The sequence below is a fragment of the Hippoglossus hippoglossus genome, chromosome 7, assembly GCF_009819705.1.
Source record: "Hippoglossus hippoglossus isolate fHipHip1 chromosome 7, fHipHip1.pri, whole genome shotgun sequence".
Lineage (NCBI taxonomy): Eukaryota > Metazoa > Chordata > Actinopteri > Pleuronectiformes > Pleuronectidae > Hippoglossus > Hippoglossus hippoglossus.
Window position 1 is genome coordinate 7,179,039 of NC_047157.1, and position 19,009 is coordinate 7,198,047.

The 19,009-nt window shown below is 41.0% G+C and overlaps 2 protein-coding genes across 3 annotated transcripts; one reads left to right on the forward strand and one right to left on the reverse strand.

Moving 5' to 3' along the window:
- Positions 1 to 175: 175 nt before the first annotated feature.
- On the reverse strand, positions 176 to 1,947 carry rassf11 (Ras association domain family member 11). The gene is made up of 2 exons (XM_034591756.1): positions 1,824 to 1,947; positions 176 to 1,745 (listed from the first exon to the last, which is right to left on the reverse strand). Exons 1-2 carry the CDS (start codon positions 1,924 to 1,926, stop codon positions 424 to 426), a joined length of 1,425 nt encoding a protein of 474 aa, XP_034447647.1. The 5' UTR covers positions 1,927 to 1,947; the 3' UTR covers positions 176 to 423.
- A 4,801-nt stretch (positions 1,948 to 6,748) lies between these two features.
- On the forward strand, positions 6,749 to 18,726 carry ampd1. Of its 2 annotated transcripts, XM_034591741.1 has the most exons (17): positions 6,770 to 6,899; positions 8,166 to 8,171; positions 9,115 to 9,123; positions 9,966 to 10,131; positions 10,629 to 10,779; positions 12,282 to 12,447; positions 12,529 to 12,748; positions 13,086 to 13,215; positions 14,525 to 14,719; positions 15,647 to 15,778; positions 15,918 to 16,081; positions 16,274 to 16,400; positions 16,560 to 16,723; positions 16,946 to 17,066; positions 17,331 to 17,504; positions 17,751 to 17,861; positions 18,338 to 18,726. In XM_034591741.1, the coding sequence occupies exons 1-17, from the start codon at positions 6,878 to 6,880 to the stop codon at positions 18,491 to 18,493; spliced, it is 2,214 nt and encodes a 737-aa protein (XP_034447632.1). In that variant the 5' UTR covers positions 6,770 to 6,877; the 3' UTR covers positions 18,494 to 18,726. The 2 variants fall into 2 exon arrangements, with proteins under 2 accessions (XP_034447633.1, XP_034447632.1); XM_034591742.1 differs by lacking the exon at positions 8,166 to 8,171 and having other exon boundaries at positions 6,749 to 6,899.
- The last annotated feature ends 283 nt before the right edge of the window (positions 18,727 to 19,009 follow it).

Below are 19,009 nucleotides of genomic sequence, written 5' to 3' on the forward strand. Positions count from 1 at the left end.
CTAGAGGAGCTGCTGTTGTGACAAATACACAAAACTCTGTTCAGAATTCTTCATATTTTATAAGTTTCCTCGCTGTTTTTTAACCACTTCTACGTGTTTTTAACTGATCTACAGTTCAGCATTACTCTTGAATTTGGAAATTGAAGCTATATGACAATCAGTCAGTTCCACACTTCTCATCGTACCCACTCACCACAGTTACATTCAGCAAGAACACACGTTCAGAGGAGTCTGAATGAAAGCAGCACCATTCTCCTTATTCCAAGTCAGTGTGCCATCAAACATATTTGGAAACTGCTATTTTAAGGTCAAAAAGTAGCAAAATGCTAATGAAAAATTGGTTTAAAGAATAAAACAAACTGTCATACAATAAAGCATTCATCATATTTTACTGGCTTCGTATCAGTGACTGTTTATTTGCTACTAAACCTTAGTACTACCCAGATATATTGTGAGTTCAGAGCGGTGAATCACCTTTTTAGTCTGTAATTGAGTGTTTTGGGCGTCAGACCAGCGTGTCCACCACTCCCTGAGCTCTGTGGGACCTGTGGGCCGCCTCTCCTTTATCTGGTTGGGAGAAACCAGAGCGCGAGGAGAGTCGAAGTCTTCTCTGGGCAGGAACTTCCTGTTAACATAAACATCCCCATCTGGATCAGATCGTTGCTGATACGCGTCCTTGGAGGAAAACTCAGTGGCAGCACCACCATCGACTCTTGAAATCATCTCTGAATCCTCTTCAACAACGTTTTGAGTGGCAAAGAAATCAAGCCCCTGCATTTTGCACTTGTACTCCTCCAGTTTGGTTTTGCACTCAACGGCCTTCGCCCTCATCTCAAGGAACTGTCTCTGCAAGTCTTTCTCATGACCTTCCTCCGCCTTTAATTCATTTTCCCAAAACTTGATCTGCTCCATCTCCTGTTCAGCCATTCTCTGCTGGGCGTCCTGCTCAGCTCTTTTGGCCCTCTGTCTCTCCTCAAGCTCAAAAATCAGTTTGTCTATGCGAGCTGTCTGGACCTGCAAATCCTGCAAACAACTGAGCTGACGAATGACGGTTTCTTTGAGACTATTTTTTTCATCTTCATCTGTAACTACGCTTGAACGGCAAAGGTCATCAGCTTTTGCCTCTTTACTCTTCTTGCAGCGTTTGCTTTCTTTACCCCTCGTCTGACTTCCAATGCAGCAGGATGTTTGATTATCCAAGTCTGACTTGCTGCTTTTCTGACCTCTGACTTTGATCCTACTTCTTCGACCCAAGCTATCTTTGTCAACAGTGAGAGACACATCGACGGAGGTATGGTTCCTTTTATCGATTCTCTTGCTGTTCTTGTCACAGGCAGTTCTGTAGACCTTGCCTTTCCCCAGATTCTCCAGCCATTCCCAGGCCTCTTCCATGAGCGTCAGAGACTTTCTTTTAGGCTTCTTCAGTTCCTCTTTCTGTGGCTCAGCTTCTTGCCTTGAGCAAGGCAACGGCGGCAAGCTCTGGCGATGCAAACTCAGTGAACCGCTGCCTCGCCGCATTCGAGCCGCTGCATCCTTCCTTCTCAGGGGCGGGCAAGGTTGGTATCTGCCAACTTTTGTTCTGCTCATTTCATCCCAGACACAGGGTCCATTGTGGAGCAGGGTGAGCTGGACCTCCCGGGCCTGTTCGCCGTATTTCTCAAGAGTCTCCAGAAGGCGTTCGTCGGCGGTCATGCACCGCTCGAAGTCTTTGAATTTCTCCCGTAAAATGTAGCGTCCGGGCTGACCTGTAGAGACAGATGAGCGTGGTCAATAGCTCGCTTAGCATGTCGGAACATAAATTGTAGAGCCACAAATATACACACTCATGGCTTGAGCCAACGCTACGACCACTTCTTGGCATGTTGTTTCCTCTGTAACTCCACAGACCACACGCTGGACGCCGTCCACTGACACCTTCACTTCCATTGTATCCAGGCTCTGTAAGGGGATGTGGTGGAGACAGCGGAAGGACCCTTGTTAGCATTAACTGTAATCTGGCCATCATGTAATGGTCAAGCTTCAGGGCAGTTTGAATCACTGTCTCAAAAATAACTGATCAAGAGAAGACAAGCTTTTAAGAACACATTTCCTCAAGTAAAATCCAATAAAACAATACAGAGACCCACCTTTTTGTCCTGTCTGCCGTACAGATGTTTGGACCCGTCTGTTCAGGGGCTGGACGCTCTGTTTGGGAGGGACTGCGGAGCAATTAAGACCAATTAAAATTCCTGATGGTATTTACTACTGGACAGTGAATGTTCCCACCCATTGTTTACACACAGCAAAAATAGAGTTTGTTTAGACTTCAATGAAATTGTACAATTTTGTGAACTGTAGCTCCAGCAGCTACAACAGTGACATGCTGCAACACACTGATGATGCTGTATAATCTAATACAGAACTTGTTCCTGGAAACCAACAGGTCCTGTCTGTGTGTAGTCTCCAGGGAGGATTATACATTAATGCTGTTTATAGATCTGGGTGTTCCTCTTTATCGTTCAGACAGGAAGCGTGATAACGATCCAACTAGAACATGTAAACATGCTGAGCTTGTAAACTGTGCAACCAAATCCTCCGCTATCAGGCACATACCTCAGTCGGTCTGTGGAATACTCAGAACGTCCGTTCACTTAAATCAGGACGGTTAGATTTTTAATGTAACTGTCAATATTTCAGATTTTGATCAAATTACTCAAATTTAATAAGTTACTTCAACTGCTTGTCAACAACATGTTAGGTTTGGTTTTCCTTCAGCATTTGCTTAAGTATCTTGATATGAGTCAATCTATGAAACATTTCTAATAACATGTTTGTGGAGACTTGTGTATTTATGCTGCTGTGAGCTTCTGTCTGAGGTCTCAGTGTGGCTGTTGGATTGGAGGTGTCCGATTTCATCCCACATGCAGGATCTATCATTACCTGTGAATCTGACACTAGTCATAATCAGTACCAGACAAATATTCTCAACCAACTTCATCCAGATCTATTTATACAGTGGGAATATACACAGGTGGAAGTTTTATTAGCTGCTTCTGGCTAAAACTAACTCACTGTTTTTGGTGCTTTTGAAATGTGTTGCATTGTACAGAGAGGTGTTTCTGTTGTTCAGCCTACAGCCAGTTACAGAAATGAGGTGTACAACATAAAAGGGACACCTGCTTGTATAATGCACTACAATTAAACAGCACAATGTTGAATCAACGCCATGAATCTAAACCATTTATTTGCAAATTGAATATTGAATATTGTATTGAATTATTTTAATGTAGCCAGGTGTACCTTATAAATTGCCAACTGAGTGAATAGAAGTGAAGGAGGCTCCTTTGGATTTGTTTCATTCTCCTGTTCACACGACTCATGTGTTGCTGGTTCTCCGATAGATTATCATCTGATGTTTGAAATGAATTAGAACAATGAAAAACCAGAGGAAATGTCGGTCTGACCCAAACAGCTCCCAGACTGGAGGCAGGACAGGAGCAGCACCTGCTGTGAGACAGTCTGACAGTGATAGTTCTGAGGGTAATCTGAGCCGGGGTCACTTGGACTCCCTGCTCTGCTCATGTAAACCACATGTCCAGGTTCATGTCGAGGAATAGTCTGATCTCTCTATAATGTGAAAGATTTACTCTTCATAGAACTTTTCACTTTTACTGATCTGTGCAAAGTTCACACTCACAATAAACAAAAAGGAAGTGTTTAATCTGGAGCATGAGACAGTTAAATCCACCTCTGGTGTTTTCATATAAATTGTGTATAAACTGGGAAAAAAAATACAATATTCACAGGGTTTGTCATTTTGAAAATGTCCTCAAGCACCAGGTTTTCAGAAGTTTAGGTCTGGGACTTTATTTTCTTAAGGCTGAACTGACTGACTGCCCATTTCCAACTTGATCTCTTAAACTAGTTGCACCCTAAGAGGAACGCTGACATTTAGGATCACATTCCCTAAAAATAGACATGTTGTTAAGTGTCCTCAAGCTGCACATCGTCTTGAGATGAACGGAGGAGCAGAAGTGTGTCACACAAGTGAATGGCTAAATGTGGAAAATTACTTAAAATTTTCACCTGAAATGATAAAGCACAATTTTTATCTTATCTTTTGTGGTTTCCAGCCATGCCAATAGTTCAGTGTAAGATTTAAGTGAAAGGGATCTATTGGAAGAAATTTAATATGAAATAATTCTAGTGATGTTTTCACTCATGTGTTTCATCTAAATTCTATGAATTGTTTTATTTATATTTCAATACTTTATATTTACATCGGGAGCGGGTCCTCTCTATGGAGGCCGCCATGTTTTTTACAGTAGCCCAAACTGGACAAACTAAACACCTTTTGAGTTTTTATGACAACTGAAGGCTCCTATGGTAGCCTTCAGTTGTCATAAAAACTCAAGGTTCTCTTTCATGTTTGGAAGGGGAGGATGAGGTGAGGGGTGTTCAGCTGCCACATGCAACTTCACCACTACTTGTCTAAACTCTTCACACTGAACCTTTAAGAATTCATGTGATCAGGTTCAGAGATATCTGACTTCTTGATTTCTGTCTTCTATACAGTGGAGGTGAAGTTGATTTAGCTTGTAAGAACCCCAAACTGAAAAAATATTCCCAAAAGAAGTAAATTTCTCTGAGTGCCCAGGATACAGCCGCTGGAAGAAAAACATGCTGCTGATGACTTTGTCAAATGTAATTTTTTCCGGCTCTGAGTAGATAATATAAAAAATCCATTCACATATTTATAGTAGGCGGTGACGAAAGAGGGATATATTTTAAAAAAACATTCCAAATAAATCTTAACATATGCTGCATGACTACACACTGGACTCTGATGACGTGTATATCACATATTTTATCAAATGAAAAATGTACATTCCAGTTGTCTGGTGGTCAAACTACTGTAGTGAGGAAATCCTGATTTTAAAAAAAACATCTCATTCCATTTTGCAGCAAAGCTGCACACACGGAGGAAAATGTAAACTGATAATTTAGGGAATCTTTGCTGTGAGGACGTCATTAATCGGTAGGTCCACCACTTTGGTTTAGACCAAAATGACTCAACAAAGATAAGATGCATTCTTGTGAAATTGGATACAGACAGTTATGGTCCCCAGATGAAGAATCCTGATGACTGGGGATCCTCTGATGTTTTTCCATCTTAATGACTCAGACGTTTGTGTCCTGAGAGAGTCTGGATGCAATGAAATGTTTCTGTGTCATCATGAGCTAAATTCTTCAAATTATCCAATGAATTTTGTGTGTTCAAGTAAAACTCAAATGCAGTAAATTCATCATATATTCTGACCCCTTCACCTTTTTCACATTTTGTTAAATTCATGACATTAAATTTGAAGGACGACCATCACTACAGCACTCAATACAATTCAATTCAATTCAATTTTATTTGTGTCTTGCCACATCATAATATACGAAATCTCAAGGCACTTTACAAAGAAGGGGAAGACCTTGAAAATGAAAACCCAAGAAACCCAACAGTTCCCACAATGGGAAAGCACTTTGGCGACTGTGGACAGAAAAAACTCCCTCCTTAGCTGGAAGAAACCTCTAGCAGAACCAGACTCAACGTGGGCGGCCGACTACCTCGGGGTGAGCAATGATCTGAATCAGCACCATGTGGCAGAGTGATGGCCTCTCCCCAGTGAAAGACACATGAATGTATCAAATTACTCTCCCTGGTCTGTTGAAATCAATACTGACCTAAGTTCTGAGCATCATGTCTGGAGGAAACCAGCCCCTGCTCATCACTGTCCTGATGGTGAACCATGGAGATGCCTGTATCATGCAGAGTTCACCTTCCAACAGGACAATAACCCTACACACACATATGAGACCACGAGCATTGAAACTGAACACTGCTTCTCCATGTTTGGTTTTGAGGACAGAAAGCAGACCTGCTCCAGACAACCTGAGGGGCCAGGATGGTTCGTAACGTAGCAGGAGATCAGAAATATATTTTGGCCCTAAACCATATATATTATATATATATATATATTTGTAAATTTATATTTTCATATATATATTTAAAAAGAGAGACCTGTAAACTCATCATTACAATAGTCAATTTGGCTGAAGATAATTCCTTTTTCCCAAATCCTGCTGAGATATGAGTCCTTTAATCCTCGATATGTTCTCAAGGTGGGAACAAGCTGACTTCATAATTTTGAGTTAAGTTGGCTGTTAAAGTTAAAGTCTGAGTCTATGAGTTTTAACTTGACAGACTCAACTGTTCTTCCCTGTCTTTAAAAACAATCATATCCCTCTCATATTTGTTTAACTGAAATTTAACTCATCCGTTTAGGGGTAAACATTACACCTTCTAAACCTCGCCAAAATATTTTCTTATTTTCACCCAGTAACATTAATCTTTTTTAATCTTTTGCATTTGTATCGTAGAAATGTGTTTTGTGAATGTGCAAAACATTAAATCATTAACATTAACATAGAAAATGAACATTAACAAAACATTAACTCGAGCAGCCGTCTGAGTATCTGACGACCATGTGCAGAGCAACTTGTGTAGCTATCAGGGTGTTATATAATGAGTCCACACACACACACACACACACACACACACACACACACACACACACACATACTCATCTCTTTGTATACACACTGTGCCAGACAGTGATTCTTGGGCCCTCATACACAACTTAAAATAGAGTTGCACACACACATGATTTGGTCGTTACGTCAAGGCGTGTCCTGGGTGGACGCAGCAGGTTCTGGTTACACGTGAGGCACACAGAGCTTGATATTGCACAGACCAAGCACAAGCGTCCACACTTCCCTGCTACAGTGGTCCAGTGGCTGACCACCTTTTACCAGTCCTCAGGGAGCGTTTCTCTGGAACGGCGTCACCATGCCTAAAGTCTTAGTGCCAGGTGAGTATGGGCAGAATGACTCTGGGGCTTGAACGTGCACTCTCACCCGTAGAGAGAGAGAGAGAGAGAGAGAGGGGGTTTGGTTAACATTTACTGACACATGATTATAAAGTTTGACTGGAGGAGACCTTCACCAATAGAGATTTGGTTCTGCTTTTTTTCGACAAATGAAAAGCTGTGAAAGAAAAACTTGACCCTTCTGTCAAAATGCCACCTTCATGGCTGTTTGCTAAATAAAGCGCCAGCTCCACAAATCCTTTGAATGTACATTGTTGTCAAGCCCCTTCCTGTGCAGATAATAAAGTTTGCTGACAGCTTCAATGACAGCTTCATTGGGGGTTTAAATACAGGTGATTCCGACAATAAGTATGTACTGACTAACACATCACAAAGTGTCATTGTCCCAGAATTTCACATTTTCTAAATAAAGGTACTTTACCTTCATATTCACTTGTGCAATTTGTTCTTACACCAAATCCCTGAGAGGTTTGAATTTCTAACAATTATTCAAACTCCTGTCGTTGAACTCTGCAGCTGAATATCAGCTTCAGAATGAGAAACATGAGCAGAATCATTTTGATGGAGATGATTTGTCTGCAGATTCTCACAACTCCAGCAGTGACATGTGGTCAATTTGTTCTTGGAGGATTTTTACATTCCTTCTTGCTGTATGCCTCATCATGTGTAAAGAGCTCAGCCCACCAAGGCTATTCCAAATGCTGGTGTAATGGTTGCTAATAATACCTCCACCAGGCACAGGGCAAGAGTTCTTTAAAGGGTGAAGAAAAGGAAATGCAATGCTGCAGCTGCAGCTGCCGTCTGAAGAGCTTGACTTTCACAGCTATTAGTGTTCAAATGTGTTTACACTTGCGTAGTGATATTCTGATGTGACTTTGCTAATTTTGCACCAGTGTTGACGTGCAAGTCCAAGTCCATGCAATGTTACTAAGTCTAATATTGAAGGGTCAGTTTAGCCAAATCCTCCCAAAACATAAATTGATGCATTACTCTGAAGGGATGTATCCATGCAGAAAGCTGGTTTCATCTATCAATAGTTATCAAATATACTAATAATGTATCCAGCACACCCACACAACTTACTCTGGAGCATTTTCAAGACTATTTTCCTCTACAGGATTAGTCGTAGTAGTAAGCAAGGTATATTTTTGTGGCTCACTGGCCTCCATGTTGTTTGAGACGTAACCACACTTGTTTTGTTCCCCTCTAACCACAAACATCCCACACTGACTGTGACTAATCCAACAGAGGGGGGTAAGTATGAAGCTGGGACACTTTTCATAAGGAGCTTGAGAGACAATGGAAAGCATTACAAACGCATGGTTCACCGTAAAGATGTGCAACAGTCACATCATCAAATGTTCTTTTTTCCAAGGTGTATTTGAATGCAACATTGTCATTTGGATCATTTGAACATTTATTAATCTAATGTTCACATTCAATATCACTTTTGGATGCTTCTCAAACACAGCATTAAAAACTGAACTGAAAGTGAACATTTACATTAATAAATGTCTTTTGCCGAGTAGCTCGCTGCCTCTTCCACCACGGGAATGTGTCGGTTTGCAGAGCAGCACACAAAACCTACTTGAACTGAGCTGCAGACGTGTTTGAAAGGACGGGTACAGATTGTTTATCCCTGAATGTCAGGAAGACGTATTTAATGCTTCTTCACGTGCACGGAGGAAGATGTTAAAAAATGGTGGAGGTGCAGCGGTGGAGTCACATCACCTGAGAATCAGGGACCACTGAGGCCAGAAAGTCACCACTGCATGTGTCGTGAAGGTGCAGCGACCGAGACCTCCAGCGGTTTTATCCAACTTTATTCAAACAGTGATTGCACTAATGCGTCTCCTCTCCATCCTCACACATAATCCTACTGATCCATTCACACTCACATTCACACTTATCAGTTCCGGCCTAGTGTGTCGTTCCATCGCTTATATCCTCAACATCTACTATTGCATGTATTTCTAATCTGTTACATATTGTGAATACTGCTAAATACTATGTTAGCACAGCTCCTTGTGTAATTTTACTTCAGTTACATGGATTCTTTAGTTATGCATATACTGTGGATCAAAGTAATGGGATTATCAGCTTCATGTATAACACCTTCAATGTAACATGTTTTAACCCCATACTTCTTTTTGGGTTTTATTCTGGGTGATGCTACTCTCTTGCTGGGCATAATCAGGTCCACAGAGTAAGTATGGATGATGAGACGTGGAAACCAAAACCACTTTAGTCCTGTGATCTGTGCCTTATGGTTGTGTTAGAGTAGAAAGCCTTGGCTCCTGGCTAGTAAGTGCATGTAACAAGTAGTTTGTTGTAGAGAGTAGTTACTTGTAGCAGGTGTCAGGTAGTAGCCACATGTGTGTGTTTTTGTAGACGTCTGTTTAAGTACTGTTGCTTACAGCTTGGTTCACAACTCCATCTATTTTTGGAACTTGACCCACTTTACCTGTCGTTTTTTTTTTTGACATATTGATGAATTCTGATCACAACCGCCTCATCCTGACTCATGGGGTGCAAATCCTAATGAAGAGGAAAATACACAATACAAGATGACGAGAAAACTGGGTCTGGAGTTGAGCTGTACACACAGTACATTAAGCACGGCTGTACCATCTTGTATCCATGTGACTCGAGTCAACTCTGTGTGTGTGTGTGTGTGTGTGTGTGTGTGTGTGTGTGTGTGTGTGTGTGTGTGTGTGTGTGTGTGTGTGTGTGCTCAATAACTTCAGTTCTTGTATATGCATGGCACCTTGTGTTTGCAGCCCAAACTGGAGGTCAGAGTTGCAGACTTGTAGTGCCTGAGTCAATCTTTGGTCATGTTTGCGACGCATGTGCTGGAGTCTTTGCACATCAGTTTAGGTAACGTATTTGATTTGTATGTCATAGATCCATGATCACCTACTGTATGTCAGTGTCCAATGTCCAGCGTTCAACAAGTTATTTGTGGTTTGCTCCATGGCCACGAGCTATGAAGGTTAGTGAGGATGCATTTCTGTCAATAACACAACATGTCTCTGCCGTGTGTGACAGAGACCGATGACAAGATGAGAGCCTTCGCGGAGGAGGTCTTTGCGTCTGAGACCAAAGGCGAGAATGTCCGCGATGAGATCTCCATGTTTGACGTGGCTGAAGACTGCCCCATTATCCACCATGAGATGGCCCACCATCTGCACGCTGACGATAATGCTGAGAAACGGTAAGACAAGTCAAGGACTGGACACCGGGAATTGAACTCCACCACGATGTGACTGTCGGCTGTGCACAGTTGTGTAACTATATGAAAACTATCTTCAACTGACAATTTTAACATGCAGTACTGTTTTACCTCTTTTACTGTGCAACACTTTATCACCATGAAGTATTTTTATATGCAGTTAATGTTATTCCTTGTCTATTTTTTTTACTTCCTTGTCTATTGTTATGTATTAATAATCATTTTACTTGTCTATTTGTATATATATATTAATATCTTGTTAATTGGCTATTATTTATGTATTAATAATCTCATTACTAGTATGTTTTTCCAAATTGCATTTTGGAGATGCACAGCAAATTTCAATGTACAATAAAACAATTCTATTCTATTCTATTCTATTCTATTCCATTCCATGACACAGCAACAATGTGACTGCATTGCTAATATTAACTCTTGAAAGTTTTGGTCAACTAAACCTCATCTTTCTGTATCCACAGCAAGAGGTTCCAGCGTTCCCACACCATTGCCTTGCCCACAGGTCCTGGAAAGGAAGCTGCTGCCCCTGTGTCAGCGGAAGTGGGGACCCCCTCCTACCTGGATGTGCCGGACTTCCAGAGGGTGGCCATCATTGGAGACTACGCCTCTGGGGTACTGTGCACTGTGCCTCCATATACAGCTGAAATTCACTCTGCTATTTGGTTATTTCAGAAATTTCCACTGGACATCTCTGATGATTGAACTTGGCTTGAGTTGTTTTATCAAAGTCTCCACTAGTTGTAATCTAACACAACAATTTAATTTCTCTGAACCACAGGTGGAAAAACTACTTAATTATAATCCTTTTTTTTAATCATTCATCTTTTCTTAAAACTAGAAAAACTATGGCTTTCTGTAAAGTTTGTCAGTATGAAATTGAATTTGATTGATTTACTGAACTAGACATTTTTAATTTCACTTGAATATGCAATATAAAACATGTTTTTCATTCATAGAATTAAATGCTTGATATTTGTCTCTGTGGGCTACAGCAGCTAGCTCCGAGTTAGCTCAGCTTAGCATAAAGATTGAAAACAAGGGGAATCAGCTCATCTGGTTCTGTCTGTGTCAAACATGACATTAGTATCAGTGCTTAAACTGTCCAAATTAACTAGGGTAAATGATGTATTTATAAAACACTTTTCTAGTCTTGGTGGTTCAATGTCTTTCCCAAAGACGGGTTCAAACCACCAAACTTATGGTTAGTGGATGACCCGCTCTACCTCCTGAATCACAGCCGCCACTATTAATTGTGAAATATTAGTGGGTCTCTTTAGCGTAGCACTGGTCACAAAACTGTCTCCTTCCTAGCTGACATGAATGAAAGAGGTCTTTATCTTAAATTTCACTGACCTTGTGTGTGTGTGTGTGTGTGTGTGTGTGTGTGTGTGTGTGTGTGTGTGTGTGTGTGTGTGTGTGTGTGTGTGTGTGTGTGTGTGTGTGTGTGTGTGTGTGTGTCAGGGTCAGTGGTCAGTGGCCTCACCAGCAGAGGCCCATGAATGGTGTTCAGCTGAGAGCGGTCCAGGGTTTAGGTTTCCATGACTGTGGCTTTGACATTTACAAAGACACTTTGCTTGAGCTGGCTGTTATTTCTGCTTTAGCTGACCGAAAACTCCACATTTATTTAGATACACTTCATGTGAACATTCATTACATAACATTTTGCATCTTATCACAATGAGGAAATGACTGCTTGTTTAGCTTATATGGCATAAAATGTCCAGAAAAAGGGAAAAGAGAGATGAAGATGTTTTAAATATAAAACTGTTGATCAATGCAGTTTGCTGCATGTTCTCATATTCCGTCTTACTAGGGCAGAACTTGACATTGACAGCAAATCCCCAAAAAACAATACTTTTACATGTTTCAATTTAGTCTTAGTCTTCTTACTGTTAGTCTTCTTAATAATAATAATAATAATAATAATAATAATAATAATTGTCCCATAAGAAAACATGGATGGGACATTGTGTTTTGAACAGAAAACCATTGCAGTTTGCAGCATGTTGTTTCTTATGTGTTATCATTACATCTTTAACGATTGGATCATCTAATTTAAATAATAATGATAATACATTTTATTTATATCATCTGTTACATTTGTCATATTTTAGGTGACCATGGACGACTTTGAGGTGTCCTGTAAAGGTCTGTACCGCGCCCTGACCATCAGGGAGAAGTACATGAGGCTGGCCTATCAGCGCTTCCCACGCACGGCCTCCCAGTACCTGTGTGAAATCGAGGGGGAGAGCTTCAAACCTGAGGACCAGGTGCAGCCAGGTCAGGAGAAAGGGTGATGTAGGGTTTGCGTCAATGAGTTTAGCTACATTTATTATATTTGTATCTTCCATACATCCTCAGTCTTCACTTCGCTTCCCGAGGATGGAGGTGACCCCTTTGATATAAAGGAGCTGCCGAAGAATCTTGGCTACGTTGCTCGTATGAAGGACGGCGTCATCTACGTGTACAACGACGCCGCAGCTGCAGACAAACACCAGCCCAAGGATCTGCCCTGCCCTGACTACGACACCTTCATCGATGACATGAACTTCCTCATCGCTCTCATTGCACAGGGCCCGACGTGAGTCCTATGAGTTGTGTACTCTCACTTTTCAAAATTCCCCCTGTACTGTATGTCCTCAACCAAGACCCCAATCTTCTTTTAGTTGAGCCCCATGCTTGACTGAGTGTTAAATGCTTTACTATCAACGCTCGGTGTGGTCCTGGGGAGCCACACAAGGACCCTTGAGATGTCCACAGCTAAATTACACACAATAACAAGACACTTATGGAACTTTTTCCACTTGTAGCAGTAACATGTTTTATAGATTCAAACTGAAATTTGACTGTCACAGCCCCATTGCTACTCTTACAGCTATAAATGTGCAGCTCGTGAGTTGCTGTTGTTTGTTTTGCAGGAAGACTTACACTCACCGCCGCCTCCAGTTCCTCTTGTCCAAGTTCAACGTGCACGAGATGCTGAATGAGATGGAGGAGATGAGGGAGCTGAAGCAGAACCCCCACAGGGACTTCTACAACTGTAGGAAGGTAGACATTTATCATTTGATTATAACATAACAAATATAATGCTAAAGGCCAAACTTCCTGCCATTTTCATTTTGAGGGCCATGACATTTTTGTTTTTGTTTATTCTTCATCATCATTGAGATTTTTGATCTCCTTTTCAAGAGACCTGAGAACAAAAAACATTCACAATCAGCAAATAAATACAACACAACAAAGAGTTAATGCATACAAGTGACAAAACAAGGACTTAAAAAAATAACAAGAGTCATGAAAAACATCAGATAACAAAGATTTCAAATCACCAATAATGTAATACAGCAGCTCATTCCATATAAAAGGCCCAAACCTTTTTAATAGAGCTGAACCCAGTTGTGATGACATTCCTGTGAATGTAGGGGATAACTGAGGTGATGTGTGTAGTCACATGGTTTTAAATGAGAGAAGAGAAGTGAGGCAGTTTGAAAACATGAACAACATGAACAACATTATATGACTGTTTTTTCTCGACTGTAAGGACCGACAGAGTGATACAGAGGACCATAAACAATAAAACATAATACACTGTGATGCACAGAGTTGAACTGCTGAAGTGTTAATGAGGCAACATGACAATCCAGAATATCTCTGTACTCAAGGACAAACATGAAGGTGGACAGCACAATAATCTAACGGATGGCTGAAGTCAAACATCCTTCAGCTCTTTACAAGAAGCTGAGTTGGATTTAAAATTTTTGAGTTAAGTGTTAAATGTGTATTTTGAACGACAGTCTGCTGTCAAGCCAGATTCCTAAGTATTTGTATGAATCCATTGTACATGTAATTTAAAATACATGTACAGTGGGTCTAGTTCCTACAAACGCAGGAATTTAGATGAGGAGGAAACTGAAAATTAAAATGAAGTGAATTAAAGTTTGAACTCTTTTTCCCTCAATACTGATCTCAAATTCTACACCCAGACTTTAGATGGAGGTCATGTAAAGTAGATCATAAAGACTTAATGACTATTTGGTTTTCTGTCACAGAAAATAAATCATGTTCATATTAAAATGAGAAAACAGTAAAATGTATGCACATTTAAATAAAAAGCCTTTGAATTACACTGCATACTAACATTTTCTAAAATTGAGTTGTGTCATGTGTATGTTAAATAGAGTCCCATGCACATGAAAGATGAGATTCATGACGTATCATTTCCCACTGACTCTGCACTTGTTTTACTCACAGCTGCTCTGCACCCTGTATCTATGTCTTCAGCTCCTCCATGAGACCGAGCAGAGCTATTACATCACATGAACCCAAACCCTCACTGACCAACTCTGTATCATTTCAGGTTGACACCCACATCCACGCCGCCGCCTGCATGAACCAGAAGCACCTGCTGCGCTTCATCAAGAGGTCTTATCGCGTGGACGCCGAACGCGTCGTGCAGATTCTCAATGGCCGGGAGGTCACCATGAAGGAGCTCTTCCAGTCCCTCAACCTGCACCCTTATGACCTCACTGTGGACTCTCTGGATGTGCACGCTGTACGTTACTTGTAACCTTATTCGATTTGAACAGAAGAAAACTAAAGATTCCTTACATTTTTGGAAACATTAGCATCAGCGTTCTCTGAGCACTACAATAGTGGGGGTTTTATTATTGTGATAACATTTTTTTATTTGTTTAACCCTAACAACTAAAAAGAAAGAAAGAAAGAAAGAAAGAAAGAAAGGGAAACGTTTTTACATTTGACCTACATACCAATACAAATACTAATACTTACACAAGGGTTTAATTAAATAAACAATTAATTGAATAAATAAACAAATGAACGAATGAATAGATAAATACATGAATATACTGTATGTTGCACAGTGAGATGGTGGTCTGGAGAATAAGCTAAACAAGGTATAGTTCATGCAGTCAAACTAATACAGTAATACATAAAGAAGACTGGGCTGGTCATATTACATGGGGAATATGACTCAGGATTGTGGGGAAGACAAACCATGTCAGTTATGACATGGAGATCATCTCCAGAACAGTCTGTATTTCAGCTGTTCTTCGTCTTTCCAATTTGTTGCTATCAATCTGACATATTTGCTTTGAGTGCGCAATCATTCAGGAAATAATAATCATAATAACCTTTGTCTATATAGCATTTTTGTAACATTTAATGCAGCTCAAGGTGCTTTATGAGAAAAAGGTAGTTAAAACAGATCAGATGCTTAAAAATATATGAAGGAATTAAAGGATATTAAAACAATCAATGAAATCATTTTAAAGATAAAACAAGGTTAAGATTGATTAAAAGCCAGACCATAAAATAATCTTGGAGCAGTTTCTTAAACATATCAACAGAAGCTGCTTTTCTAATGGGAGTTTGTTCCATAGCCTTGGTGCATAACTACAGAAAGCTGCCTCACAGTTTTTTGTGGTTTATATTGTAATGTTTTTTTGTTTCTCTAAAGGGGAGACAAACCTTCCAGCGTTTCGACAAGTTCAACGCCAAGTACAACCCCGTGGGAGCCAGCGAGCTGCGTGACCTGTACATGAAGACAGAGAACCACATCAATGGAGAGTACTTTGCCACCATCATCAAGGTGAGTTTCTATGTAGTATGATATTTTAGCTACAAAGCTTTACTAAAATAATTATAGAGGATAGAGGATTATTTAGAGGATAAAAATGATCTAACTTCATGTGATCTTAGCCTGATTCACGTCCTTTTCTGTAAACCAGGAAGTAGCCAGTGACCTGGAGGATGCCAAGTACCAGTTTGCCGAGCCTCGTCTCTCCATCTACGGCTGCAAGCCCGACGAGTGGGGCAAGCTCGCCGGCTGGTTCGTCAGGCACAGAGTCTTCTCCCCCCACCTCAAGTGGATGATTCAAGTGCCCAGGATCTAGTAAGTTTTCCATTTCTGTTGGTTCCTCCATGGACCCAGCTATGAGAAGGACAGATAACTATTACACTGTTGTGGATAAATAACATTCCCTACCAAAAATCTTTTTAATCACAGGCAGGGAGCTTGACAAAAAAGGAGAAGGCCTCAAAAGTCTTAAAAAAGTGTCTTTGTTTTCTCCCTCTTCTATCTCAGCGATATCTTCAGAGGCAGGAACTTCGTGCCCCATTTTGGCAAGATGTTGGAGAACATTTTCCTCCCTGTGTTCCAGGCCACCATCGACCCGCTGTCCAACCCCGAGCTCAGCATCTTCCTCAAGCATGTGAGTCACAAACAAAGGCCAAAGATATATTAACCATGAGTTAAGGTTAAAAGTCATAAACATGGATAGCAAAATTAATAGTCATTATCAGCAGTTTTCCTCAACACTGACTTTTCCTGAGGGTCTCAAGGATTAACCATCTTCCTGGTTGATGTGTAGGTGACAGGTTTCGACAGTGTGGACGATGAGTCCAAGCACAGCGGCCACATGTTCTGCACCAAGAGCCCCAAACCAGAGGAGTGGGACATCGCCAAGAACCCCTCCTACACCTACTACATTTACTACATGTATGCAAACATCACTGTGCTCAACCAGCTCCGCAAGTGAGTAACTTTGCTTCCATATACACAGGAATATGATTATATGTTTGTTTGTTTCCTTCTTTTTTCTGAGAGTTTCCTTTCATTTTATCTGCTTGTTTCTTTATATTTCATCTCTTCTAAATAATCACTATGAATGCAGATTTAATGACTACAGGACAATGGTTCCTCTAAGAATACGTCTCCTTTCTGTAGCATAACACTTGTTTATCTCCTGCTCTCCAGACAGAGGGGGATGAACACGTTCATGTTCAGGCCTCACTGTGGCGAGGCTGGAGCCATCACCCATCTGCTGGCTTCCTTCATGACCGCTGACAACATCTCTCATGGCCTCAACCTCAAGAAGGTCGGTCCTCCCTTTATGATACAAAATGGTAGCGGATGTTTGGACCGTCTTTTTGACCGTAGTCTGAGATTTAAGATTTATCCTTTGAGTAATCCTGCAGTTTATATTTAAGATATTGCTCTTGACGTCATTTTTGTCTGTGTTCGCATCATATCTTAAAGAGCAAAGTCAAAATACCAGGCTTTGATAAATACTATCATGAGCTGACGTAAACTGTATCAGTGTAAAATCATCATCTGTATCCCCCCTCTTCTCCTCCACCAGAGCCCCGTGCTGCAGTACCTGTACTTCCTGACCCAGATCCCAATCGCCATGTCCCCTCTCAGCAACAACAGCCTGTTCCTGGAGTACGCCAAGAACCCGCTGCTGGAGTTCCACAGGAAAGGCCTGGTGGTGTCTCTGTCCACAGATGACCCCATGCAGTTCCACTACACCAAGGTCTGAGCGCACGGAGAGGAGGCCTTTGATGCTAGTGTAGACAATGGGGCAAACTGTGCTGTGTATAACGGCCATTGTATTATGTACACGCTTAGACAAGTCTTTGTGTGGCGTATATATTCCACAGGCAAAGTCATATATTGCACACTCCAACGCAAATACAACAGAAAGGGCAGTGAATGGACATGAGTAGACAGATTAACATGTGTATTTAATGATGTTAATGATTCACCTTTATGTCCACAGGAGCCCCTCATGGAGGAGTACGCCATCGCCGCCCAGGTCTTCAAGCTCAGCACCTGCGACATGTGTGAGATCTCCAAGAGCAGCGTGCTGCAGAGCAGCTTGTCTCATGAGGTAACGCGTCTGATGGAGACCTTAAAATGCAGTTGTTGACCTTTAAGACCTTTAAGTTCAACCAAACAGCATCAAATTCCACCTTTCATCAAGATCCATGAATTAATCCCCGGGAAATCTGTGAAAATGTCAACAAAAGCCCGATCTCACAATGGTAAAAACAATCATATATTATAATATTATAAAATTATAATAATTCCTGGATCTGCTCCCTGATCTGGATCTACACCAAAATATAAGGGTTCTTCCCGGCCCATACTACATCCCCCCACCAGGTCTTATTATAATTCCGTACAGTACTTTTTGCAACAAACCAACAAACATTCGGACAGGAGTGAAAACATAACCTGTTAGGTGGAGGTAATAACCTGTGAGATTTGTCTTTCTTTATATAGTGACAACATCTTTCCTGAAAAACCATAACTGAAGTGATTTTTCTGATTTATTCTCATATTAAAACCCACTTTCTTCCCCAGGAGAAAGTCCACTACCTGGGTAAGGACTACCAGAAGGAGGGGCCGGAGGGCAACGACATCCGCAAGACCAACGTGGCCCAGATCCGTATGGCGTACCGCTATGAGACCCTGTGCTACGAGCTCAACCGCATCAAGGAAGGCCTGAAGCCTGAGTAAACAAAATCACATCTGACGTACCGCTCGTCTGTATTGTGATGTAGAAACGTTTCTAAATTTGTTTTTCCACCGCAACTCTTAATCCAGCTAAGAAAGTGACCTTCTAACTAACAAAGGATGTTCTTTCCTTTGGGAAAACACGTTTGTCTAGATTTGTTGTACATCACAGTATGACTATTCTGTGTGGGGAAACATCATGTATTAGAATGAAAGGAAATAAAATGTGAAAAAAACACATGTCTACGAGTGGCAGCTCCATTTATTTGACCTGTTTACCTGTGTTGATTTTCTACCACCTCTGCATTCAGATGTTCCTCATAAACCTGTAAGTCGTAAGTCGTTCTCTCTTCACTTATATCCTACACTGTGAACCTGAACTAATGCGAATGTCAGTTGACACCTTCAGAAGTTTCCCTGTCTAAACACTGTCTCAGCAGAGTGAGGAGAGAAAATAAATGTGCATCAGACGTTGTTGACCTGATGTGCTGCATAATGCATCACTCCGATCGTCACTGA